This window comes from Opisthorchis viverrini (genome assembly GCF_000715545.1).
Source record: "Opisthorchis viverrini unplaced genomic scaffold opera_v5_261, whole genome shotgun sequence".
Classification (NCBI taxonomy): Eukaryota; Metazoa; Platyhelminthes; class Trematoda; order Opisthorchiida; family Opisthorchiidae; genus Opisthorchis; species Opisthorchis viverrini.
The window spans coordinates 638,080-664,106 of NW_008751917.1; the positions used below are offsets into that span (position 1 = coordinate 638,080).

A 26,027-nucleotide genomic window follows, 5' to 3' on the forward strand; every position below is an offset into this window, starting at 1 on the left:
TCTTTCTGGACGAGTTGTGAATTACAGGTCTTGCCAGACCTTTTAAGCCTTTTCTTTCATGGTTCAAGAGTCATCTGGTTCCAGTAATTCTTTCACATTATTCTCTTATGTTTTTAAGGATATCGGGAGAGACCTTGTGGAGTTCAGCTTCTTCACACAAGCCGGATGCAAAATATTTTGGAAAAAGTGCATAGAACAGCATGCGTTTTTTCGTTCCAACACACCACTTCCATTGAACATGGAGACAAGACGTAATGTGGGTCTGTTGGGTTCACTACGAGCAACGTCGTTCCCTTCCCTAAAACGGCTTCGCAGGTCCCGGAGTTGTGAAAGTGGGGCAGGGAATGGTTCCACGCACTTTTCACTACCGGCCCATCCGGGAACTGAAAGTGTCTCAAGCAGTACTCAGACGTCACAAATGAGCACACCACTTCGCGCACTACCTCGAATTCGATACAGAAGTTCTAGTCTGAAGTGAGTGTAGTTTATCAGATTCAAATCCTCATGCGAAATAATAAATTTTTAGCTTCATTATTTTATCTATGGAATTCTCAACATATGCTGAAATGTTCAGCATTACTTCTATCCTCCCTTTTGTTTGTGGAAATTTTACTATCATAACAAGTGACCCAGATCAGCACTTGAAAAACAAATAAATTTTAACACAGAAGAATCACCGAAAATATATTTGAATACATTTTGAGTGTTTAATTAAGGAGCGAAATCGATGCACTCTTATTGCGCGCGACAGTTTTCGGAACGCTGATGTTGTCTGCATTAGCAACAACAACAACAACAACAACAACAACAACAACAACAATAATAATAATAATAATAATAATAATAATAATAATAATAATAATAATAATAATAATAATAATAATAATAATAATAATAATAATAATAATAATAATAATAATAATAATAATAATAATAATAATAATAATAATAATAATAATAATAATAATAATAATAATAATAATAATAATAATAATAATAATAATAATAACAGCGCCGAACGTCTGCCAGGCAAACAATAAGACAAAACATTTCATTTCATCCAGTTGACACGCTTAAATTTCGCGATCAGAGAAGGTGGACGAAGGGAACACGAACCCTGACTTTACAAAGTTACTATGAAGACTTTCTTTTACAAAATCGCGCATTGCCGCCCCCGTTTTTTGGTAGGATTTTCTCGTTCGTTCATCTGGACAGAAAATTCACCACTGTTGTTAGACCTTGTCATATCGATTTATTGCATATCCCCGAAGACGTTCATCACCTACATCGCCGATAAACAGCAGCAAATTAGTGTTGGTGTTTAGTCGATACTATTTACGTAGACAAGCATAATTGTTTTCCTTGTTCCATTTACTCTCAAGTCTGCTACAGACATTTTTTTCTCGATTTAGACGTCAGTTGCTCGATGGCGCCGAGGACGTGCATAATTGCTTGTGAGTTAGCAAATTTTACGTTATGAAAAGTGTGTAAAATTTGGAATTGTTTCTCTATGATCATTTGAAGGAATGGGGAGATACCACTAGTTCCCACACTGCGGGAAGCAGTTTCCACTCTCAGACAGCCGAGATGATGCGCTTTGCGCGCATCACTTTTTTCCGTTCTCAAAAGTATTACTGTTTGAAACACTACTACTTCGGTTTAGAGTTTCATAGATGTCTCTTCAAAGCACTTTACGGTAAGATTGTTGCGTCTGTATGGGCATGAAGTTGTGTGTGTGTACCAGTCTAATTGCATCAAAGCTAAGACTAAGTAGTTAGGAAATCGCGCATGGCGGACAGGAAAATCTGTCCGCATCATGCATCGCGCACGTGTATGAGTAATCATGATGAAACAAACGTGGCCTCTGATAGAGTATTAAAAAGGGTTTACAATAGGTTAGCAACACAAATGAATGTTAGTTTCGAAGAACATTATAAATCGATGCTTTTTCGAATGAAAATTCCCCGCGATTGGTCAGGAAAATGCGATAAAATTTGTTTGTTAGATTGCATTTCCGCCAAACGTCGCTTCTTTCAACTAACCAATAAATCACAAGCTCATCATGCCTGATGAGACCAACGCGCATCTCCGATAGTTTTTTGACTGACTAGCGAGCAGTAGGTTGCCATAACTGATTAGACTCGTCAAAAGTGCCGTTTAACGCCATCCAAATTATAAAAATGACGGGACTTATTTGCCAGCCCCGTGATGATAGATTTCAAAACAGTTTGTCCACATATGTTTCATGGCAATCGCTTCAATAAGTCGTGTGGGGATGTATCCTCCAATTTGTGTGACGTTAGCTTTGGTTCACTAGGTAGAGCCGATGGTAAGAAAAAATAGCAAGTTCGGTACCCTGTTTTTTTGTTATTCTTCAAGATAGGAGTGTTGTAATAAGCCTGTGATATCCGGAAAAATAGTGACTTCTACGTCAAAAAGCGATACAAATGGGTGGTGCATTCAGCTTAAAGTAGTTATTATGTATAATCCATTGGAGGGTATAAACCCTACTATTTTACTTCGCTTTGTGAATGCTGATCTCTGCACATGAATAAGGCTGCTTTCTGATTATTGTATACTGCAACTAATGGCGCCAGTCGACCCGGGACAAGGTACACAAAAATGGTAACCCAGTCTTGGTTTCAACACCAGACACCGGGGACGGGGGACCAGGTCGATTGATATCTGATTTAACGATAAACGGACAGTAGAAATCCGTTTGAGCAAAACTTTTGCGGATATTTAGCTCTTGTATCGATAAGGCTGATTGATGCTCAGAGAGTTATCACAGACTGGCTTGTCTCCGTTCTTCGAGAATGGTTGACGAACTAAAGTACCCTTCTTTATTGACCACATTAATCTACACCATATCGAGCGGGGAAGTCTTAAGCTCAAGAATGATGCTATATTCTAAGGGTTTTTCCCCGTTCTCAAATCGTTAATCGTCCGGGTGATTTTCAAGTTTGTCAGAATGGTGTGGAAAACAGTCAGAATAATGGTTAACTGGCTGAACAAATGGTTTCTTCCACCTGATTCTTTAGTCGAGGCGTCTCGTTGCATCACCACGGTTGGTGTTCGTTGATCCCCGCTTGTCTGATGCATTACAGAACAACCCACTAAAGCGGCTTAGACTGGCAGTTCTAGTATCGTCTTCTCTTGCTTTTTGTGGGGTGCATTGCCGTTCATTGTAAACGGTCATGTTTTGATGACTTGGCTAAATTTCTTCTTGCGAGTGCGGCTGCGAAATTACTTTCGATTGGGTCCCCCAGTGTGCGCAATCGTTGTGTCCTTTAATGTTTCGATCTTCAAGCGTTTGGAGAAGCCACGCTTCTGATGCAGTTTTAAGTGCAATCTAAAGTTCACACGAGCCAACCTCAGTTCCCCATAAGGCCGGTCGTCCTCGACATAATAGGTGTCCAGCGTCTTAGGACGAGGATATTATCAGTTTCGGTGCCTGCTGACCCCGTTTGTAGCACCACCATCGGAGCCATATATTTAAAAATTTACCTCGTTTGCCAAATCCACTGAAGCAGTTCCACGGTCTCGATGTTGTTAGCTTCTGTTCGGGCTTCAGCAGGCATTTTCGGATAAACACTCAACAGACCACTTAGCATTTGTTCCTCTTTCATTTTTTGGGAACTTTGCATGATAAAGAAGTGAACAAGGCTGTCTAGCCACTTGGGTGCATGCAATTAGATACAGTGGATGATTTTACTTATTCTTTAGCGTATTCACCCCGGAACTTAACGAGGTTTTTGGCAGCCGGATACAAAACGTCTACCTGGAATTTGTGCTAGTAGCATGCACTCAGCTCAACACGAGTCACATCCATGGAAGAGTGAATTGAAGACAAAAAAGCATACCACCTGGATTAATCAGTGAGATAATGTGACTTCTAAAGCTGTCTGCGTTTGTGCACCCAGGTCATGCTTTTACTACTTACCGCTGGGTTCCCCAGCTGGAAAGCAAGCTCTAAAGCAAGTTCAAACGAAACCGTCCACATTGCTCGTAATCTGCAGGCATTATCATACTGAACAGTTGCAAGCTTCGAGACGAGGGACGATTGAGAGTTGACTTTTCTTGATGTTGCTCCCACAAACAGTAACACAACTGCCATAGGAACACACAGCAGGGTAAATTCTATGAGGGGTAGATAAAGTGGGCATACCTACAACGAACTTACTAAGAGGGGACTATGTCACGACACAACATGGGTCCACATCTGAGTGTGAAATTTTGGGGGCAGCGTGTATGACACACAGGCCCTCGACGGGCAAACTATCATGATTCAAACTGCTTGCATGGTGGGCTGAACAGGCGACCTGTTGGGCTGTGTGCGTCCTCGTTTCATTTTGGACCGCACCTGAACGTGTGGTGTTGAATCTCGTTTCGAGGTCCCGTCTTCGCGTTTTCTCATGGTTTTCGTTTTCGCCCGGTTGGTCCAGACCAGAGAGAGAGAGAGAGATCAAATTTGCTAACAGCACTTGTACCACGAGATCCAAGTAAGGGTCCGCGAGGCTGTCATGAGGTGGTTGAAACCCAGTTAGATGTTCAGTCATTCAGACTAGTCTTCAGGCCTGTGATATTGTGCGAAACAGTTTAAAACTACCCAGTTTCTCTGCCCTAGTCTCATGACACCCGTGAGCACAAAAGGCCTCGTGTGGTCGGATTTTTTGGTGTTCAACAAACAATCAATGATATCGGTGATCAAACCATCACGAGCGCATCGAAAATGTAACACTGGCCTCAAGAGTTTCAGAGAGATCTTGCCGGTTCTAACCAAACTGCTGAAATGCATTAGAGCTGGCTTGGTATTCAGAATTTTTGGCAGACTTTCTTTATTAGGATGTATCCATTTCAATTTTTGACTCGTAGAGGCCTTTTTTCTCCACAGAACAACCCACGAGTCGAGAAACTAGGGCCACGTTCGTAGCCGTTCGTAACCGAACGGGCCTGCACTGACTACGAGTGACTTCAGGGTTCGTGCGACACAAGATGTAGCACGACTGTATGTGATGAATGGGTATCCCACGCAGTGCCTGGTGGTGTCTGGGAGTACATTTTTTTCTGTTGTCTTGTGAATATGTTAGTTTAAAACCACTTCACAATGTACTATCGTAGATTAGGGGATGTATCACGGCGGCCAGTACGATAAATCGTACCTCACCTATATTGCTAACGTTTTTTTCTGACTAGGTCTCATTCCTTGAAACACGACTGGTTAGTCAATAACAATCCCTACGCCAATTCTTGCTCTACCGGACCATCTCGACTGCCTGGGGTCACTCGTCTGCTGTCTCATTTCAACAGTGCGTCCGACGACCATTTTCAACTGTTGCGTCTGTCTTTCACCTCTTTGATTTCACAGTCGCCTGGCGATACAGGCCACAACACACCAACTCTGGGTCGACTTAGAACCAGAGAATTAACACGGTAATATGTACTACTAAACGATTGTGAAACACCCTTTTATTTGCATTGAAGGTTCACAGTCAGTTTCTATCACATGTGTGCTTTTTTGAAATTTCCTGCTGTCTTATTTTGTGTATCATAGTTTTTTTATCTCTGAATACTATTAGATACAGTATGTGATTTATCGTCCACCATTGTCTACAAATGTATATCCCGTATGGATGCGAAGAACATGGGAAAACACGTGAGGCAATAAATCCCGCATTTCCGCTAGTGCAATCTGCAATTAATGTGCACGTTTTGCTTCTGTAAGTGCGATCAATCGGTAGCATCTGTGGCTACGTGTCACATGTCCAGTTGAGATTTTAAAGAATGCGGCTTTCAGACATGTTGAATTGTCCTTCTCGACCGTTTGTATCATTCTCTATAAGGTGGTGAATTAAAATCGGAATAGTTGAGTAAGGCTAAGTGCATTAGTTCCGGTCTAAAGATACTTTATGATTACTCGCTGCGGGAATTTTTCCGTACTGTGAACACATAGCACTTGGTGGACTGAACAACACATCCCGTGTTCCACATGGTACAATCTTTGGCTAATGGTGGTGTTATCAGTGTTTCGTTCCCATCTTGGAATGGAATACATCGTGTTTAATGCCATCAGTAAATAAAAATTTTGATTGACATACTAAAAAATTCTCATTTAGTCGCAGTGGACACACGACTTGTCAGTAATTTCTCTTCAGGTCGTAAAATCACACAGCCGTAATCTCAGGAGTTGGCTTATTCGGAATTGATAGATTGATTAATGGGATGACCTTAGTGCCAGTTCGTTTACAGTTTGCCGTCATAAAACCGCACATTTACCCAATCACAATGTCCTCTTTCCTTGCGCTGTAGGTGGAGCCAAATCTTTTAGTTGACATGGAAATAAGTTTATCTACGGTGCCTACCGTTTTTGTACACGCGTATCGTCCTGTCAACACGTAACCAGTTTCCTCAGCCCGTGTTTATAGGTATTGCGAAGTTTTTTCGAATTAGGGGATATATATTTCTGTATCAGCGTTGATAAGGCTCTCATTTGAAACCTAACCTAACGTTTCGGAGAACGACTTCGACTTATCTACATTTACTGAGGAACTGTCATAGTTCACATTTACCAATACCTTTTTCTTGTTTTAGTGTCGACAGGGCGCTCAGTACTCCGTCCATTGGCCAAACCGAACACGGAAAACGCAAACGACTTCCGCACTGTCTAGTCCCAAGACACATTGATCGATTTGTCCCCTTAACTCTGCCAAGATCAGAAACTCCAAGTTTGAACGGTGGACGTGAGAGGTCATCCTGGGATGAACCTTATCCAGAAAGGCCTCCTCTTTCTAAGTTAGGAGCGTCGCCAATTAACATAGGTTACACGAATCAACAAGCACCTTCAGGTGGGTTCAGTCATTCTCTCTTTCATTTCACGCTTTATTAAGGCTGGTCAACGCATCCCGCTTATTAGGTGTCGTAATTCTGCAGCAATGGTGTTGCTAGTGTTAACCAATTATCCCGTCATGTAGTGGTGAATTTTCCGACACGACGTGGTAGGTCATGCTTCTCTGAACAGCTACTGAATATGAGAAACCGTTGGGTTTCTGAAGAACTTCCCGTATCTCGATAGCTGTATTAGCTCTGACGGAAGTGCATCTGATGATGTTACGATTGCAACATCTCTGATTATTTTTCTGCACTTTAAGTTCATTTGTCTGTCAACTGCAGCGTTGGCACTGCGGCAGTGCGATCTACACTGCTTTACGGATCACAGACGTGTACCGTAAGCGCAGAGGATATACGAAATATGTCGGCCTTTGACCATCGCTGGGAACATTAAATGAGTAACGCTGAGTTACGCCAGATGGTCCTAGGGAGAAATTCTTCCGCAATAGAAGAATTACTCAGGATTCGTAGGTTATGCTGGTTAGGACATGAACTCCCTATGCCAGTAGACCGTGCTCCCCGTATAAATCCTTTCTCCCAACCCTGTGCTGAGTGGAAGCGACCGATTGGTGAACAGTAAATAACCTTGCAACGAAGTATGAAATCAATAACCAGAAGATTTAGTCGGGTCGACAACTTTCGCCTTCCTGGATGGAGACCCCATGACTGAACTCATCAGTGTTCAACGACACTGGCACAGATGACCCATTCGCTCAGTTAGTGGCACTCATGCATCAAAGCTATCGCCTTCAACGCATAGCTACCCGATTCCCGAACAAACTGAACATGCTTTCGCCTCCTGGGGTTGGTTGCACGTCCCGAACTCTCCCGCTTCCCGACGATCGAATCTATCAATGGAACCAATATGCTGATTGTACATGGTTTATAGCTGATGAGTTGAATTGAACTGATTCTATCCAAACTTCCGACCGATATTGCTTGTCTTTGCTGACCAGCATACCTATCTTGGCGAATGTATAACCCCTGATCTAACGGTGACAGATGAAGTCAATGCTCGCGTCAACAAGGCACGCCTGATATCACCTAACTTACATCATTTTTGGTCTAGAAGCTGCGTTCGCTACGTTTACTTATGCAATGCATTCATTCCCACAAAAGCTACGAATGCAAACACACCTTATGACCCTGCAGCTCGGTCGTCTGCAGTCTAGTGGCGACCAGTTCTCGACTGGTCAAAATCTCTGGAGAAGCAGAGAAGCCTTGGTTCATGTGCCGCTACCGTCCAATCACCGTCCATTGGAGAAGCTCTGTTCTTCACTTTCGCATCTTGTTGGGAGAGTCCTCTGGGATAAGCCATGACATGGCAATGAGAAACGAAGACTGATGCTGTCGAAATGATCTCCATGTCATCTTCATGACTCTCTGACTCAGGCTCACCTGATTTCCCTTGCTCCTGACTAGGTAGCCTGCAAGGACTAACGAGCACATTTTCACTTCTGAGCTTGAATATATACATTGTCTGATCATATGTTACTGTCCAGTATGATGACGATCGTCACCTTGAATAGTTTCTTTAACACTGTTTTATTCACTAAGTCTGTCTTGTTCTGTATGAAGTGTAGACATTCTTATAATGTGATGATGAAGTGACGGCATTCAGTTGAAGACCTGAAGACTTTTAGGTACAATGCGACAAACATCCTAATTGTTTTCACACAAAATGTCACCATACCAGATTTGCTTGAATTGCCTCTCACAGCGGATTATCTGAATATTGTAGGAAAAACGTGCCAAAATTGACTTAAGGAGATATTTCTGCTCTTATTACGCATTTGTTTCGTTTTGTACATTATTATGTTTGAACATTTTGAGAATCTGGATTCAGTGATTCAGGGTATTCCCCAATCTCTCTTTCTTCTGTAGTTTACTTTCGTTCTAGTGTAAAAGTAGGTTAGCTGTAAGTTTAACCGTCGCCATTGAATGAAGTTATTTCTGACTCAGCTTCTTTTGGTAAATGATGTTTTTAGTTAGTAACGTGCAATAGGTCATACTGTCGTGGAATTTTGCAGGGAAGTAGTTTCTCGGTAGGAGGTCGCTGTACTGTATTCTTGACAAGCACCTATCTTTCGCTCATGAAATCCAGTTGACCTGTGTACTCAATGTCAAGGTTTCAGATACATCACGTACTCTTACAACGACTCCCTTATTGGTGCTTGTGCGAAATTTCGTAGTCTGATATCCTGCCAGCATGCAATTTGTTTTAACGTCGGATCCGTCCAATGCATGCGCATTCATCTGTGCCTTTTTATATTTCTCTCATACATTCTTTATAAAAACCTACCGTTCCAGACAAGAATCAGCCATCTATTCAGGAGAATCTTGCAACAAAACCGACCGGATCATCATCGTGCTCACTGTGTTCCTCGGAGTGTCCAACTCCAATCTCCCTCCGGAGTAACACCGTTTTAAACCTATCAAGTCCATGGGACGTTGTCACTGGAGCCATGAGCTCCACCAATCACAGCGCAGATGAGGATCAGTCTTCTTCGTGCCCTTCACTTTCAAGTGCATGGAAGCCGGTGAGTATTTGTATCCTGAGTTTGAACACAACCTTTTCAGTGACAGTGTCGATTCGCCAACTTTTTTGGTTTGACTCTGCTCACATAGTATACTTCTTACCGTTAGTCTTAACGGAGGAGCGGCACAACGTAGGAGCTACGTTTTATATCAGGTTACATAAGGCATGCTGCAATTCCAGCAAGAGTGATCATGATGATTGCTGTTATTTATTGTTGAACGATGAAGCAAAAATCACCTTTTATGGTTTCAAAGAGCAGTACCTAGATTAGGATTTTTCAGAACCTGTTCGTAATCTGGGGTTTTTTCATTTCTGTTCTTCCTAGACTCCACTGCATATGTGTGCAAGTATATCGTCTCCACATCTGACAGTGAGGTTGGATTCTACTGAGCAATCCGACTTTGGTTCTTCACGGCGAATTTCTTTCCAAAGCGACCTCGTGAATGCACCCGATTCCACTGACGCACGGGTTTCAGGATTTCAGGATGTGTCCTCCAGATCTGCTTCATTGGATAATCTATCTGACAGGTTGGGAGCTTTTGCCGCTGAAACTAATGGTTTCTACGATGGTATTAAATCAGAAGACAAGTTGGTGTACCCAGTTGGGTAAGCTTCTGTCTGATGGAGCCATTGCCAACAGTCCTGACTTCTCTCGGGTCCGTTTTTGAAGTTTTCCCGCTAATGACTTGCCAAAATCTTCGGAAAACAGGAGATGAACTGCGAGGCAACCTATGCTTGTCAGCCCGTATCCAAAAACATGGTTTTGGGTACAACCCGCAAAGTGTGCAGTCAGATAGATGAAGGATCAGAGATTTGAGTGAAATACTAACCTACCGTTCGTGTATGAGTGTTTTCACGAAAGTCTTACACGGCCGCAAGCTGCGAACCAACCGACAGCTGTTCTTGCTTTGATCATACACTGCCAATGAAACCACGGGAACGGGCGATTTCTTAAGCCGCAATCGCTGGTAACGTTCAGTGACTCCGAGGAAAGAGACAACACTATATTGAACAATTCGAGTGAACAAATAATACGGAATATCAGTACACACACGCACATCGAAGAATTCAAGGGCAATGCTGATGTTTACAGCACAGACATAACATACATGTAACTGCCACTCAACGTTACGATGATGTTGGTCTTTGGAACAACGGAATAAGCGAAACAATAGCTTCTTGCTCATGAAGTTAGATTATTTGAGTTCTCACACTAGATACACAGAATTTATGTTGAGTTCTTTGCATTCTTACTCCAAGCCGCTTTTGTTGTTATGAGGCTAGAGCTCTGGATTTTCCGATACCAGATTGCCAGATGATCAACCGGAAGCGTGAGAGCTGAGGTTCGCATAAGTTATCCAGTTCTAGACGAGCCATCGTGGTGACCACACATTCGAAACCCTGATTTAGCAGGAGACGGTGTGTTTGACACGCGCAGACATCCATGATCAAACATTAACGCAGAACGCGCCGATTTATCATTAACTCATGGGATGGTTCTACTTGGTTACACACGCAGAAATCTCACTTTCATGTCGGCTTCATTGTGAAGATTACATAGAGAAATAATGGTGGACTGATTTCTGTAGCGAAAAGCGTAAAATGAAAAGTAACCTAGCCAACTTTACTGCCTCATTTGTGTGATTTTTGCACTTTAGAGTACAAAGTATTACTGTCACGTTTTACAGTGAGAAGGAACTGAGAGGTTTTTCGTCAGAAATACCAAGTGGTCACAAACGGAAGGCACATTAGTTTGGGTGGTTAGGTTTAACTCAGAGAAAATTTATCGGGCGACGTTAACCAAGCTAACCAAAAATGTAGCAGTTTGATGCCTTCCTCCTGGCATATGCCCACGAAGAAATTGGACAGCTGGCTTCGAAAAAACTTCACAGCAAGGAAGTAAGCTGTGTCCTAGATCACTGCATAGCCCAAGAAGCTTCTCCATGCCAACGTCACCTGTGTCTCTCTGCATCCGTTTCGCTTCACTTACCTTGGGTTGAAGTTAACCCTGTAAATAGTCAAATTTCAGTTTTTGATGTGTGAATGGCATAATGTCGTCTTCTGATTGTGAAAAAACACGTACTCCATCTGAAACTCCCGTAGAATTGATCTTACGCATCTATATTATTATGGCTTTTCTCCTGTCTTTTCAACCCTCGATTGAAGAAAGGAAACTTATGCGGAAGGAAGAGATTCACCTGAAATTCATGCAGAATTCCTGCCAGCATCACCGTTTAATGTATCGGTCGAGTTTCAGTCCGCGACGGGTGTTGCTGAAGTCGAATGTGCTTCAATATTGGTGTCGAGCGTGATAAGCGATGGATTACGGCAAATCGGCGTGAGTTTCACCCAGAAAAACGATTTTGTTTATTAGATTGTAAATGTCGTTCTCTTTTCTCCTACATGAGCTATGGTGCTCCACCCAGAGTATAGAACCAACAAAGCTCTGGACACTTGCGACTAAAATTTTATCCAAACGTGTTTTTTCTGTTTGCTCGCTTGCCTTTTTCTTTCGATCGTCGAGCATGAGTTTAATCCGTTCGGGGAAAACCTAGACGTTTAAAACATCATTCTGTTCCCAACTCTAAGTCTTTCCCCCCTCAATGAAAATCGTAGTAAACAGCCTCAAAGCAAACTAAGAGGGAGCAAAACGAAATACACCCCTTCTTGGATCTGGTTTGGCAAGTACATGTTAACGCGCAATGTTTCGATATATACAGCCGATGGAAGCGCATGTATAAGTAAATTATTTCAAGCGTTTTTGAACAGTAACAACACCCACCACAATGGTTATCTCGTGAGTACATGTTGGTGTTTTGATGACAACTGAACTGTTTGGTTCTAATGTATCATAAGCACGGCTCAGCCAGTTATAATGAGACTAGTGGGATGCTTTGTGGGACAGGCACAATCATTCTGTCCTTATCTGGCGTTGTCCGAAGTGATCCATTCTTAATTCCAGATTTTAGAGCGTTCAGCATGTCACACCACGTAAACCCATTGGATGAATGTTGCATTCTCTTTCGAAACCTCCGGGCGGAATGCCTTGAACGGCTCTTCGGTCTATGACAGTGCTATTTTATAAATGTGTTAAATAGATGATTGATTGGTTGATTGTGTTTTGAGATTCAGTAGGATCCATCCTCACCAAACACCTCCGTAATCGACATCCATCCATAATGACCACCTTTTGCCAATCTCCTCAAGTTCTTTTGAGGAAAAAGAATAAGCGCCTCTTTTTCACTGCCATAACAGCGGAATGAAACCGCTCTGTCCAACACTGGCTAAACTGCTCACCCTCTGAAATGAGGAACTATACTGAGATGTCATAGCAGGTTACATTTCACTTGTCAGACATCACTGAATATGGTCCTGTTCAAGGTCGTCCTTCTAGAGCACCTCTCTTCGATATCATTAATCGCTGTAGAAAGGCTGCTCGGCAAAAAAGTGTTGCTCTGTTGAGTGGGTCGCCCGCGCTTCTGTTAATCTCATTTCGTGGCGGTTGGGTTTATCTCTATCCTTTAGATTAAAACCAGAGAAAGTGCAGAAACGGAAGCTAAAACTTTTACTTCAACAGAATGCACTTGCTTTACTCCAGTCCAAACACTTGAAAGACGACTGCAAATAACCGACCGTTATCCTCAAATCTTTATTGGACTTTCAACACACTATAATATGCTATAAAATGCAGGACAAAAGCAGTTTCCGGCAGCCCACAGTATTCACCGAGTTCCTAATACATACGAAACCTAGGTAGCGTTCGAGTCTACATTCTTTCAGACATACAGTAATCTTATTTGAAGATAGGTGTACCAAAATCCTAGAGGAGACCGACTGTGTTCTTCCGTTTTTCCCACGTGGTTTGTTTACAGAACCAGGTTCTTCGGCCTATAGGCCTCATATTTTACTTTACCATATTGACGCTAACGAATTCGTCGGCACCGCTAATACGCAGCGATGAGGCTCACTAGGGTAGGGTAGTTGATTACTTACGGTATCCTTCAGAATATTCTTAGACCATTATGCCCCATACACTTAGGGTGGATGAGCTACGTTGGGCTTATTTGTAATTCTAATTCTAATACAAGTGAACGAATTCTAGCGACTTTTAGGAGAAATGTCTTCCAGTATTAGGATTTCAAAGACCTTCATATGCCACCGTTATTAAGTGGAAGAAAATTGGTTGCGTTCATCTAAAAGTAATCTAAGAACTTGCAACATGTCAATCTGATCGAATTAAGAGGAGATTTCACTGTTGAAATACCTGCACGTCCATCGATTTTGTCAGTTTACTGAATAATGAGTAAACACAGCCCTAAAGCGGATATACTGCAGCCCTGAATTGTATCTGAAAACACCAATGACGCATGTTGCGTGTGAGTAGCCGAAGTCGGTGGTTTATGTTGTAGATACTGAGGAAGAAACGGGATGGCATGACTTCCAGTGGGAAATGTTCACTGAAGACTGAAAATTCGGATGGATGAAAGTGCAAAATACTGCACATTGTGTAACTCCCTGTCTAACAAAAACGTGACTTTGTGGGGCATGATTGGTACTATCACGGAGAAAAGTTAACGGATTCCAGGGATTTTAATTAAGTGCTCCCTTATGAGACAGTTGGAAAACAACCATTTTGTTGTTTTTAATTTCGGTAACTGAATATTTGAAGTGAGGCGAAACAGCTGTTTCTCTATCCTACAGACCCCATTCCTTGTAAGAGAATATTGTTTGATCGATCATTTGGAGCCCATATCATCATCCCCACAAGGTGATCCTCTTGGGGAGCGTCATACGCACTAACGATACTCAATGAATGGTGAAAAACGTCTCTGTTTTTCTGACTTGTAGTTGGTTAGATTCAGTCACGGAAGGACTGTGGCATAAGAACCGCAATATAGAGGTGTTGTTTTTTGTTTTGTTGTATTGCTTTTGTTGATTGCTACGCTTGTATATGTACAGGGCCATTTTAAATCGCTTTAACCCCAGCGTACTTTCTCCACACAGCACGAGAACGATGCTGGTCAAACTCCTCTGGTCCAAACAAATTCACAGTTTCATAGTATCGGGGACGACCAAAAGTTGGAAAGTGATATATCTTCGAGTGTGTTCCAGTTGTCATCGACGGCTACGGGGGTAGACGCTGAAGTACCGGAAAGTCTTGCAGATGCCCTTTCTCTTGGGGCAATTTCAATGCTAACCGGAATCTTCAGCGGCGACTCGGACGTGGATGACGACTCCATAGCCAAATCTGCGGTGGTCAGCGAGCAGTATGCAGCTGCGTCAGTTAAAAGTTGTGTTAGTCTAAAACAACTCGGGCGTGGATACTGGGGCCCCTCAGAAAATTCTTCAGAGGAAGATGGCAGTTCACCTTTTGGTCCGAGTTCGCTGTCTAAAATGCAGCTGTCCCGAGCAAGGTCTGCTTCTGATGTCATTCGTACGCGACGAGGACAGGCGTACGTCAACTCAGATGCACAACAAGTCAAAAGGTCCAGACCAACCAAAAAGCGGCCTCGACGAACACGCGGTCAGCCGACAACTACTCAACCAAAGGACGGTGATTCTTTTGCACGTACATCGCAGGTGAGCTAGTTTCATTTAATTTATTCAGGTTTTGTGCTTTCTTTCAGTCCATTTGGCCGACGGGTCATTTTTCAAACATTTACGCCCTCATATTCATACGGAATAATCTTAATTATGTCAGAACGTTCTGGTCCACCATGATATACAGAATTTCGAAAGTAATGCAATTTAAATGGAACCCAGCTCAAAAACACTCATTGGCGGATGCAGATCAATTGATCTGAGAATGTTTACAATAGCGGTGAACGTTGGAAGTTTCAATGTTACATTCCGCCGTGAAGCATCTGACTGGCTACTGGCAGTTAGTCTCATACATACTCCGCACAGGTTGTATTGATGATGATGAGTTTCAAGTTGCCCAAGCCTAGACAGGGGAAGTCGAGTGGCGGAGGTCGGATTCGAACCGCGAACCTTCCGGTCAGTAAATTCGCGCTCTAACCACTTGGACCATCTCGCCCCCCTACTCATAAGAATACAACGCTGCTCAAGGCTTTGATGAAAACTCATCGCTTTTGGCTTTTATTAGTTTTTAATGAAGGACCACTATGTAAGGGTTCTGTCGGTTTACACATATACGGTATACAGGACGAACGCCTCCAATGTTAGCTGGTTTCGTTGATCATGGTTTTGGATTGGGGTTCAGCATGCACTATCCGTGCAAACTGTGTGCTTCCACGATAAACATACGACGTCGGGACATTTCGTACTCGTTGGATGGTATATGCATGCATCCGGTTAGCTGCACAGGCACGGTCGAACTTGTGCAGAACGCATGCGATATTCCGCACGATGCTCTAGATCAATATTACTGAGTTCAGTACTGCACACAGGTATAGTCCAGAACTCTATCAAGTCATTTTCGTCGATTTTTCGCAAACCAATCAGTTTGCTGAGCTAACATAGTGCAGCCTAGTATCCTTGAATAGAGTTCTAACCCTATGCACTTAGTAAGTTAACAGTGGGGTTCGAAATTTAAGTGCTCCATTTTGTAAAGTGGCACAGTTTTAAGTTCAGTTTTCTCGCCGCAATTATGTAAAGGACTGAAAAAACCACCTAAAAGAATGTGCAGTTTCATTACTGGAGCTCTCATTTGATGAGCTTGTATTTTTTTGAGATTGAGCATTGCAAAGTTCGCTTTGAAGGCCTCGAATCTTTCAGTCACTAGTGAAGTGAAATCCATCTGCTCGACTGCGATTTGTACATCAAGGTGAAGTTAATATCAAGATCCTCAACAGGAAAACTAATATATACCAGGTGAGAATGGCTACCACAGTGGTCATTCAATCTGTGATTGAATTTGTGCAAACAGTTGGGTTTTCTCGTCATTATCACCTTAAACGATGAAGCGCACCGCTTGGTTTTTGCTTTCCAATTCACGGATGTAAACAGGCAAATTTTGACTTTTAACTAAACTTGGCCATTCATGACATGATTCTCTGATGCATGATGTTTTAATCTGATACTTTAAATGTTTTCTATTAGTGGAACCAAATTGCTCGAGAGGTCCTCCCAGTCGTAAAGATCTCGTTGTGGTTTATCTTCCTAATAGTATCCGTATGGAGACTCGCTTACGCTTCAGGCGGTCAAGTCACTCCTGCAGTCTGAAATGATTTACAATAGAGAAATGCACTTTTTGGCCGAGGTAAGTAATCCTATGTTTCAGGTGCCAATTTATCAAAACAGGAACAAATGTCTAGGTGAGACGAACGGATCAGATGGTGTCGTACTTGGGAATTTTTCTTTGAGAGTCAACTCGAATTTACGCGACCTAGGGAATATTTTTTAATCAATTTTTACAGAAATAGGCGTCCAGTTAAGCCTCGTACAATCTTCATTAACTATCGCACAAGTGTATTCTGTTCATCGTTGGAATTGGAGGTACAATCGTTTCTCATTTGGTTGTAACTGTTCCCCGCGCGAGTAACCATCAGAAGGGAAAATATGTAACCAATATGTTATGTGACGGTGATATCTGCTGAACGGCACTATGCACGGCTGAGTAAAACCATTCCATTTTGAAGGTTGAAGTCTATGGCGAGTAACAGTGGTGTATACACCAACGTCTTGAAATAAACTGCTATTTGGTGCTCCCTGGATGAAAACAAGACATGAACCCAGACGTGATCACAACTCAGTTTACATATTAAACTTGGGTGAAAGTTAAGATTCGCTCGCTGGTCAAAAGTTCCTCTGATACTGTTATTGAATCAAGTTTGTTTTCTCCTGGTTTAAGTCCGCTCATTAGGTTGGGTAGAAGGTAGTTTCCAGGGCAACTACACAACAACCGATTACGTTTCTGCCTGATACATTAAGAATAAGATTCGTTGTTTATTGTGAGTGATATTCATAATGTGGTGTGTATACACGGATGAGAGCAATGCGTTCCTACGGGACTTACAACCGGTCTTATTTAGGCTGATTACTCAGTGCGCTCAACTGGTATCACATTGTAGGACTCGGTGAAATGCAGCTGACCTGATTTTGCTTCCGTATGTTAGTACTAAGGCCTATCACCTTGCAGTGAACGTCTTATCTCAGTATATCCAACCTTAAAGTCTTGACCTATCAAACGTCTTTTTTAATGGATACGATTGCATGACTGGCACACCCAAACGTCAGCTATTCATCCCCCAGCCTTTCCAAAATGACCGAGTTGACTGTTTCTTCGAAAGTACTAGAGGTGGATCACTGTGTGAGGGTTTGTGCCCTCGAATTAGGGGGTCAAAAGGTGTGTTTGAAACAGGTGTTTTCTTGCTTGTTTCTTTCATGCGTTGCTGAGGAATATTAGGGGCAAAGTTATCATAACAGTCGGTGCCTGCATAATGAAGGATGTCGAAGATTTGGTTGATAGTTGACCACAATGGCGAATCAGGTTGCCACAGTTTTTCCGTTTGGCAGGCGAATTCGCTAAGATTGGTTGAACAAAGCTTTCCCATTTTTTGTGGATACCTTTGCGCTTCAAAGCTAGTCAGGACTGATGGCGCTCTAAAATTCCATCCTACACTGAAATAAGTTATAATGTTCGTGTAAGCCTAAGTCAATTGTCCCATTCTGAATTGCTTGTTTATCGTGACCTACCACGCAGCCAGTGAGGTGAATGTTCAACACACGAATTCTTATCAGATGCAAAAATAGGTGTATGACCGTCGAAGTGGTAAGACGTTGTCTAAATTAGGAAAACTAGACTGAGAGTCAGGATAGGAATATATCACGCAGTGATTCAGAGTTAGCTGGATGCTTATCCTTGTGTGAAGCCACAGAATACCGGTACGCCGTACTTAGCGCTGCTAAACGTTTGTACGTGGATCGTGTGAAGGTGTGTATCCTTGTATAAAGTGGAGCGAAAACGTGTTCGCCTTCCGGGACATTTTTCTATATAAAGCGATAGTGAGCTTAACTACAGGACAGTAAGTCTTCTCAAGATGGGCTGGTATCACTAGACATTAAGTTCGATGGGAAGAAAACGATCTGAAAGAGGTGTAGTCGTCATATGAGGTCTTTAATTGTGTGAAACTGGAAGACGATCGTTATCAACCTTGAACAATGGCCAGCTGTCAAAAAGGTCTTGGCTACACTTACTCCAGGCGAGAAATGGAATAACACTTCGGGTTAAGATTTCGAATTCCGAAACAACAAAAAAATCTCTCAAGGCCAGCTATCAAGGTAGCCCTACACGGTTTGTGTTTCCGTGTGAATTTTGATTCGTTATAGTCACAATCTGTTAATGGATTTGTTAATGGATTCTGTTAATGGATTTACGTGGTCCGAACGACCGAGGATGCCCTGTAAAATGCCCGTTTTAGTTGGTAGTAGTGAAGACATGTAAACCGGATTGAGTTAGCTAAACAGCAATGCAGAAACTGGACCAGTAAGTGTACTTTACGTTCATCGATGGGATACTGAGGCAACAGACTTCGACAATGACTCTCAAAGGTGGAGTGGCTCGTATGCAAACTGTCGTGTTTACTGAACTATCTCGTCAGTAATAAGTTAAGATAACATCTCACGTTCGGCCAACTTTAAAACCACAGTAACATAGGCAGTAGGTCAACATTCGTTTGTCGCTTTCTTGCTCATCCGATTTATCTTGGTTCACAAGCCGTATTGGTACCCGTAGCTGATAGCGGTAACTAAATATCACTTGTTTTGTTTTAAAGACTACTCTCAGCATGGCCGAAACAGCTCAGTGCACGAGGTATATCAGCTGGATGAATCGACGCGTTTTACCATTGTTAAATCCCCTAATTGACCGACACTCTCACTTGGAGAGCACTATCACTACAATCTGTAACCGATGGGAACAATTAGGAAACCGTCCGAAATCACTGAAACTGACGGAGCTGATTACGAACAGTCATGGAGGCAGCTCTATTGAAAATCTCGACCCGAGTAAGTAAAATCTTTTTGTGTAATTGAAACTGTGTAAAGTTCTCAAGTGGACTGGCAAATGCAGTCACAGATCTACGATGCGCACTGGTTAGTCTAAAACAGACTGCTGTGCACTAGAACATTGTGAAAAAATATGCTAGTTTCAAGTTCATTTACAACCTTGACAGTCGTAAAGGATGATCGAGCAATAGGGACTTACCTAATTTATCAGTACGTCGCCAGTGCTGTAAGATAAACCTAGCGAGTCAGTGAGCATACTGATCATGTATGTGGTCTCAATTTTGCAGTGCACGGGATCTCCGTGGTGCCAGACGAAAACCCTGTCGGAGCTACGATTAGTTCGGGTTCAACTTCCAGCTCCCGGATATCCAGACAAGGATCTCTAGGAAGTACCGATGACACCAAGCTTAAATCCGCCAAAGGTATTCCGGTTGCCACAAGAACCAGCGATTTGCATCAATCCCCTCCCATGTATATCGGATCTATTCTCGCACAGTATTCGGATATGATTGAGGTTAGTCAGTTGCCCGTTTCGAGTTTTTTTATCTCGTAGCACTAACTAATACCAAGCAAGGCACGAATCGAAGGATGGCCAGATGGTGCCCTAATTCAACGTCAACAGGAAAAAATCATGCAACTTGAAATTTTTGTGGTTTTGAAAAGCTTTCATTGATTGTCAAGGATCTGAAACAGTTCACTGGAAATCAAGGTGGGATGGGAAAGGAAATGGCTCATATTCTTGACCAAGGGCCGTACGCTTCGACTACAAGACAAATTAGGTAACAACTGTGTTACTTGCGTTCAGGTTTAAACAGCTTGATAACAACGCCTCCCTCTTGCATCCTGTGGACTTCATGACTGCTGCCCTCCCAATCATGCCTCATCTGAATGTTTTCCACTAACATATAAGATGTCTTATGCATGCATAATTCCGTTTAGGCTACATCCCAAAAGGGATGATGCGCGAACTGACAGAGTAAATTTGCCATCCAGAACAATATTGATCAGTATCAAGTAGACCGTTGGACTGGGCCAAAACATACTGACCTGTATCCTGGAAATAGCATATTGGAACGGTTATTCAAGGCTCGCGTCATTTGGGACTATGAATCAAACTCCATAGATCGGTCAGCAACCATGTTAACATGAATGAGCGTGCTCTTTCTGGTAAGAGTGGGCGTTCATTAGTTTCTTCCTCATGCGGCAACTCGAAATTGGTGAGGAATGTTGGCATAAATGTTCTATTAATACGGCAAACCACTTACTTGCTTACTTGTTCATGGAGCTTGGTGGTTATATTGCGAAATCTCCCCTCTGATAGCGAGCATGATTGAGTGCACTGTTACTTGTAACTTGTCCATATTATGTTCGCACTTAACTAGTTTGTGAGGGGGAATATGACAGAGGCCTTTAATCAATTTGCCGGAGTCTTTTTTAGTATCTTATTGGTAAATTTATGCTTGAAATTAGCCAAAATTGTTAGTCGATTGATTGGTCTATTGGGTGGATCTCACTCTGTGCTTTAAATAGTTACCTTTGATGTCGAATTGATTGATTTGGCTCCCACTAGTAAAACCCTCACTCGAATAACTGGATGAATGTTTCCAACCTCATTTTAAACGAACAAACAACGGTGAATTCGCGGACCTCAGTGCAACAGTGTTGCATTACCAACAAAACATACGAACACAAACACTGTGGGCAAAAACAACTGCACTGCTGACGTTCACTCGATTAGCTATCAAACGTTTGCATGCACTCGAGGATATATTAAAGTTCAAGCTGTCTTTTGGGTTTAGTGACTAAAAGACATCTTGTTGATGACTCTAATGATGGAGTTAAAAAGGCCTCCGCTTTTTAATTAAATGGGTATAATCATAATTGTTCCGTGCCTGTGAATTCATTAATGTTTCCTGTGAAACAGTGTCAGGCAACCAGGCCTGCTCTGTACGTCTTACATGTTGCAAGACGGCCATTTCCGGCAGGATTTGCTGTACCCTGTCTCAACTTTATTGTTTTATATATATACATATATAGTGTCCAGCAGCATGGTCATATTTTCTTCCCGAATAATATTTCTGTAAGACCAATACCAATGGTGCGTTTACAAATTTGCAGACGAATTTAATCTATGCTCGGATCTGGCCTGACCATAATCTTCGTGGAGGGTTGGTAAAGCCCTCTTTTCAAACTATTCACAACCTTACATCTCACTTTTGCTGTTTCTCCGTAAGGATGACTGCATTCCCAGTGTACTGACTCAGGCTCTTCAGTGAGCGTTTGGAGAAAAACTGCACCAAGTAACCTACTTGGCCGGGGGTTCTCCGAACAGCAACGACGTGGATACACGTCGGCCATCTTCAGATGTGGTCTCTGTATCGCAGTCAGTGTTCCAGAAGTTAATAGTAGGCTACTGAACTTTACAGAGGATGTACCCCACTGGAATTTTTTAAAGCATCGATTCACCCTTCCAGAAGGGCTATTGCGTCACTCAAGTTTATTAGTTATCCTCCGCTGTCATGAATATTTTAGCTATGCTCATTTGGCACATACAGATTGACTACTTTCCACTAACAATTACATTAGGGAGCAACAAGTGAAATGGTTATTGGTCATGACACCCCTGAATCATAGTTTAAAAGACAGGAACATGCAAAGCAGTTGTTCGATTTGTACCCGAACCCTGTATTTATCGGAGTGACTTACTGGAAATTCACTTTCTCAAACAAACAGTACCTTCTTAATCACTGTCGCACAAATCGCGTTGGACAGATAACCCAGCTGAAGTCGCGCCAAAATACTGTTTGTTTCAAAATGAACAAATCGACAACCTCATATTGTCTCCATTTTTCTTGTTAGCTATACAACATATGGCTCAACAACTGTTCGGAGCTGCTAGCAGAGCTTTGGTTGCTGGGCTATGCGGACTTTCTACACACCTCCCTCGGCTCATCCTTGAGTTACACGGACACACAGCAACTGAAGGGAACAGAACAACACATCACAGGTTCCGTCACTTCTGTAGTAGAACCTACTGATCAAGCATTCATTGAAACCTGCTCTTCTCCTTCCTCCGATGGTCACCAAAACCAGTCTTCTGTTCGTGAACTATGGCATGGTATCGAGTCTCATCGGGCATGCACTTTGCCACTGCTTACCTACTTTCTCCGACCGGGTCGTCATTTGCGTAAATACTGCGTGCAGCTTGGTGGACTTTTGGGCCAATATTCCCCACAGCATCCAGATTCAGTTGCCTGCAGAGGTAAGCATTTGGATTTGGCGTAGGTTTCCCGATACATCTGCTTACACTTCCTGGCAGGATTGCAAATTTTTCATGATAAATATTCAAGAGCCTATCCGAGGCTGAACAGTGCATCCCAGGTTTAGGTGCTTGTGATACCGATAACAGTTGTATGTCTCGATTGCGTCTGCTTGGATTGCAGGATCCCACTGAGAGTTCACAAATTACCGAATCAGTAGTTTTAACACTAATAGGTAGACATTCTGTCTCCATCTGTTGAAGTAGTGTAAACGGTATGCCTTTTTTGTTAGTATCTCAGTTTTTTCACAAATAAATAAGCTTACTGGAATTCATAATTCCCGTTCAACTGGGAAAATTTTTGGAACATTCAGAGAAAGTTAGAATCGTGATAGGTTTTGTAAAGATTTAAACATAAGAAATGGCTGACAGTAAACAGGAATCTCCAGAGCATACTGATCCGGATGCAGTCTACTCAGATACTCACTGAAATGTTTGGCTCTGGGAAGTACTCAAGCTTCAAGTAGGAAACTGTGGCGCGAACAGAGTGGAAGATCCTCGTCGATTCACTGGTCTTACCACCAGATCCGTCGGTAGTTTGCACGTACCTATTCGGCATTGTGGCTCCAGACTGCTCAGGGATGAACGCTTGAAGCGACTGATCGGAAATTTTGTCATTCTAATCTCACTTCGTCTCTAAAATGCTCCTGATCAAACCTCAGCGATATGATGGCATCTTGATTTTCATGGCTCCTTCGGCTTGCAGAGCAGCTATACACAATAGCTGAACAATATCGTTTTATTTACTAGCATCGCTACTTCAGCCACCTTCACGAAACCACATATTTGCGGAGTGATTAAACTAGATGAATTCCACCAGACCACAGGATCCTACACGAATGAAATCTCGCCATCTGTTTAATTTATATACGAACTCGGCCGTGACATCTGGGTATTCCATCTAGACCTTCCATGTACAACACTCCTGAAGAAGCATAACTCTAGTCGACTTATAGCCATTGCTACATTCTGTACCTGAAATAACTAATACGTTACCACTCAAAGTATTTTTTGGGCCCAAACCGCCGTTTAAAAGCTCACCCATTTGCTTTAATCTTCCATTTCAGCTGCATTCACTCAGTTTGTACAGGCAGCACGTACAACTTATCCAGTCTACCAACAGACAGAACAACTCGCAATGATGTTGCAAATGTCACGTTGGATTCTTCCGATGAACCGCTTTCTTGGGATTTACAAGACTCCAAACGAGCCTGAAACCTGTATGAAACCAAATATACTGAAATCTTGCGAGAGTCTCTTAGGTTTCGATGAACTTTCCCATGTATTGACGCAACTGCCACAGCTGCATCAATTCGGATGGCTGAGAAAGTATTCTAGACGTGGATTTCAACCTCGCATGGTGTTCCTCATTGGAGATTGTTTGTTGTACGCAAGTCGCATACATGGTCTTCCACAAATTTGTCTTAAGGTAAGTGCTTCCAGTGGTAACCTTAGTAACCTAACACGGTTTTTGATAGAGACAACAGGAGCAGTTATTCCTGTTTCGAGTAGGAGACGTGAGTGAGCCCATGTACTTAGAAGTAGAAAACCTGTCGCTTTTCTACTTGCGCCATTCAGGGCCTCCATCCGGATGAAAAATTTTCCCATTTGGAAGTAATGGTCATAATAACTAAGTTAGATCGGGATTTCTGAGCTGTCCACTATCGGTTCCACCCTCTTTTGACGTTCGTCAGATGAGTCTATTCCGTGAACTTTCGTCAATCTTGCTCTATACTTGGACGCCTGACTAGGTAAATTCGCAGACATTACAGTGGAGACCCTACTGAATCTGTCCCTATAGTTCGTAGGTGCGTTTTAAACGAACTTCGTATATGGCTTCAACACAGGTCTTAGTACCTATTCAAAGTCACAACTGTGGATAGCTGCGCAGTAAAAAAACAATCAGGCTGCTAAGAGTTGTCTTTGTGCAGAATTTGATATTGTGTTTTATATATAGGACTGTTGTTACATTCGAATGTTCGCACAGTTTGGTATGCACTAGTATTTGTATCAGAGAAGGAAATAGCTCAGTGGTTAAGACACGAACTAACTGACCAGAAAGTCCGTCGTTCGAATCCAACCTCTGCATCTCCGCTGATTCTATCTAGGTTCGGGTAACCCGAAAATATCTCAGCCGTCGTGCTTCCCCGGGCGTCTTGGCAGCTGGTCACTGAAAAGATATTGCAGATGAATGATCATTCCTTTGTTTTTTTGCAGCAGTCTGTTCAAGCATTAGTATCCATAAGAGATGCTCTTCTACTGCTCTTCAACGGTCGATGTGTTTGATGGCATAAAGTCTCCGATTTCCGTTGTTTGAAGTTCACTTAGTTTGTGTATCTTTCAGTTATCTTAGCTACACCGTAGGAATTCCTTTGAATTCCCACAGCAACGGACAAAGTTTGAAATTATTCAGTAATATTGTATGATACGTTCTTAATACCCCTTCCTCATTTGAAGGCCAAGGAAGTAAGATTGACTCTAATGCATTTCGACGCTCGAATTCGTCTGTACCTCCCTTACTTTTGTATGTTCCTTGCAAACGAGTGCACTGAGTTGTTGCGGAGTCAGGAAAGTGCACTTTTACCCTTACATTCAGGCTCACCGCACCCGTAAAAAGGATGATGTCTGGATCGAAAGCAGTTTTGATTAATATTAGGGGCTAACTTTGATTCCTTAACCAAGAACTCTAAACTTCTAGTGTGTGCTTTGTTCCAGAGACGACATATCCCAACCCGGGTTTGGCTACCTTCTAGAAATATATTTCTCGTTGTATATGGGCCGACACAGAAAACAAGATGGTACTTCTTTGATGTATACCCACAAATGGCTGGATAGAGCTAGCGGAACAGTGTGCCTGGTGGGGCAGTGTCCATAGTGATGGCCAGGTGCCCTCCAGGAGATGTGTCTTGTTAGGCAGAAAGATGCTGTATCCCGATAGCCCTGACAATCAAACGAAACAAATTTGTTCGTACGCTCACTATGGCCTATTCTTCTGTGTTAGGACAGGACTTTAGCATCAATGTTCACGAACACAGAAACTAAAAGGTGCGCAAAATATTACTCTTTTGCTCTGCTCTCTGACTAGTACGAGCACTTGAAAATGATGAGCGCCTGTACATCTACCAAGTACATCCGGTTGAGGATGTGATAAACGCAATGCGAGTGAATAAGATGTGTGGGATATTCCGAAACTTCATGTATACCTCAAACGCCGTACGGAACTAGTCTGCGCCATATATGGTCAGAATTGCACCTTGTGCTGACGAAACATCACTCATGAGGTTGCTGCAAGCTCTTCGACAGCCCAGGACA

General features: G+C 42.6%; 1 protein-coding gene across 1 annotated transcript in view; it reads left to right on the top strand.

The window, feature by feature from the left end:
- Positions 1-26,027, top strand: part of T265_09180 (hypothetical protein) — a gene marked incomplete at both ends in the record, with an annotated part of 59,093 nt that overhangs the window by 24,642 nt on the left and 8,424 nt on the right. The window contains 8 exons of the mRNA XM_009175191.1: positions 6,592-6,845; positions 9,199-9,428; positions 9,753-10,033; positions 11,594-11,765; positions 14,414-15,007; positions 19,638-19,910; positions 22,256-22,658; positions 23,783-24,144. Of these exons, the coding sequence (XP_009173455.1) occupies positions 6,592-6,845; positions 9,199-9,428; positions 9,753-10,033; positions 11,594-11,765; positions 14,414-15,007; positions 19,638-19,910; positions 22,256-22,658; positions 23,783-24,144 (2,569 nt within the window). The remainder of the gene's footprint in view (positions 1-6,591; positions 6,846-9,198; positions 9,429-9,752; positions 10,034-11,593; positions 11,766-14,413; positions 15,008-19,637; positions 19,911-22,255; positions 22,659-23,782; positions 24,145-26,027) is intronic.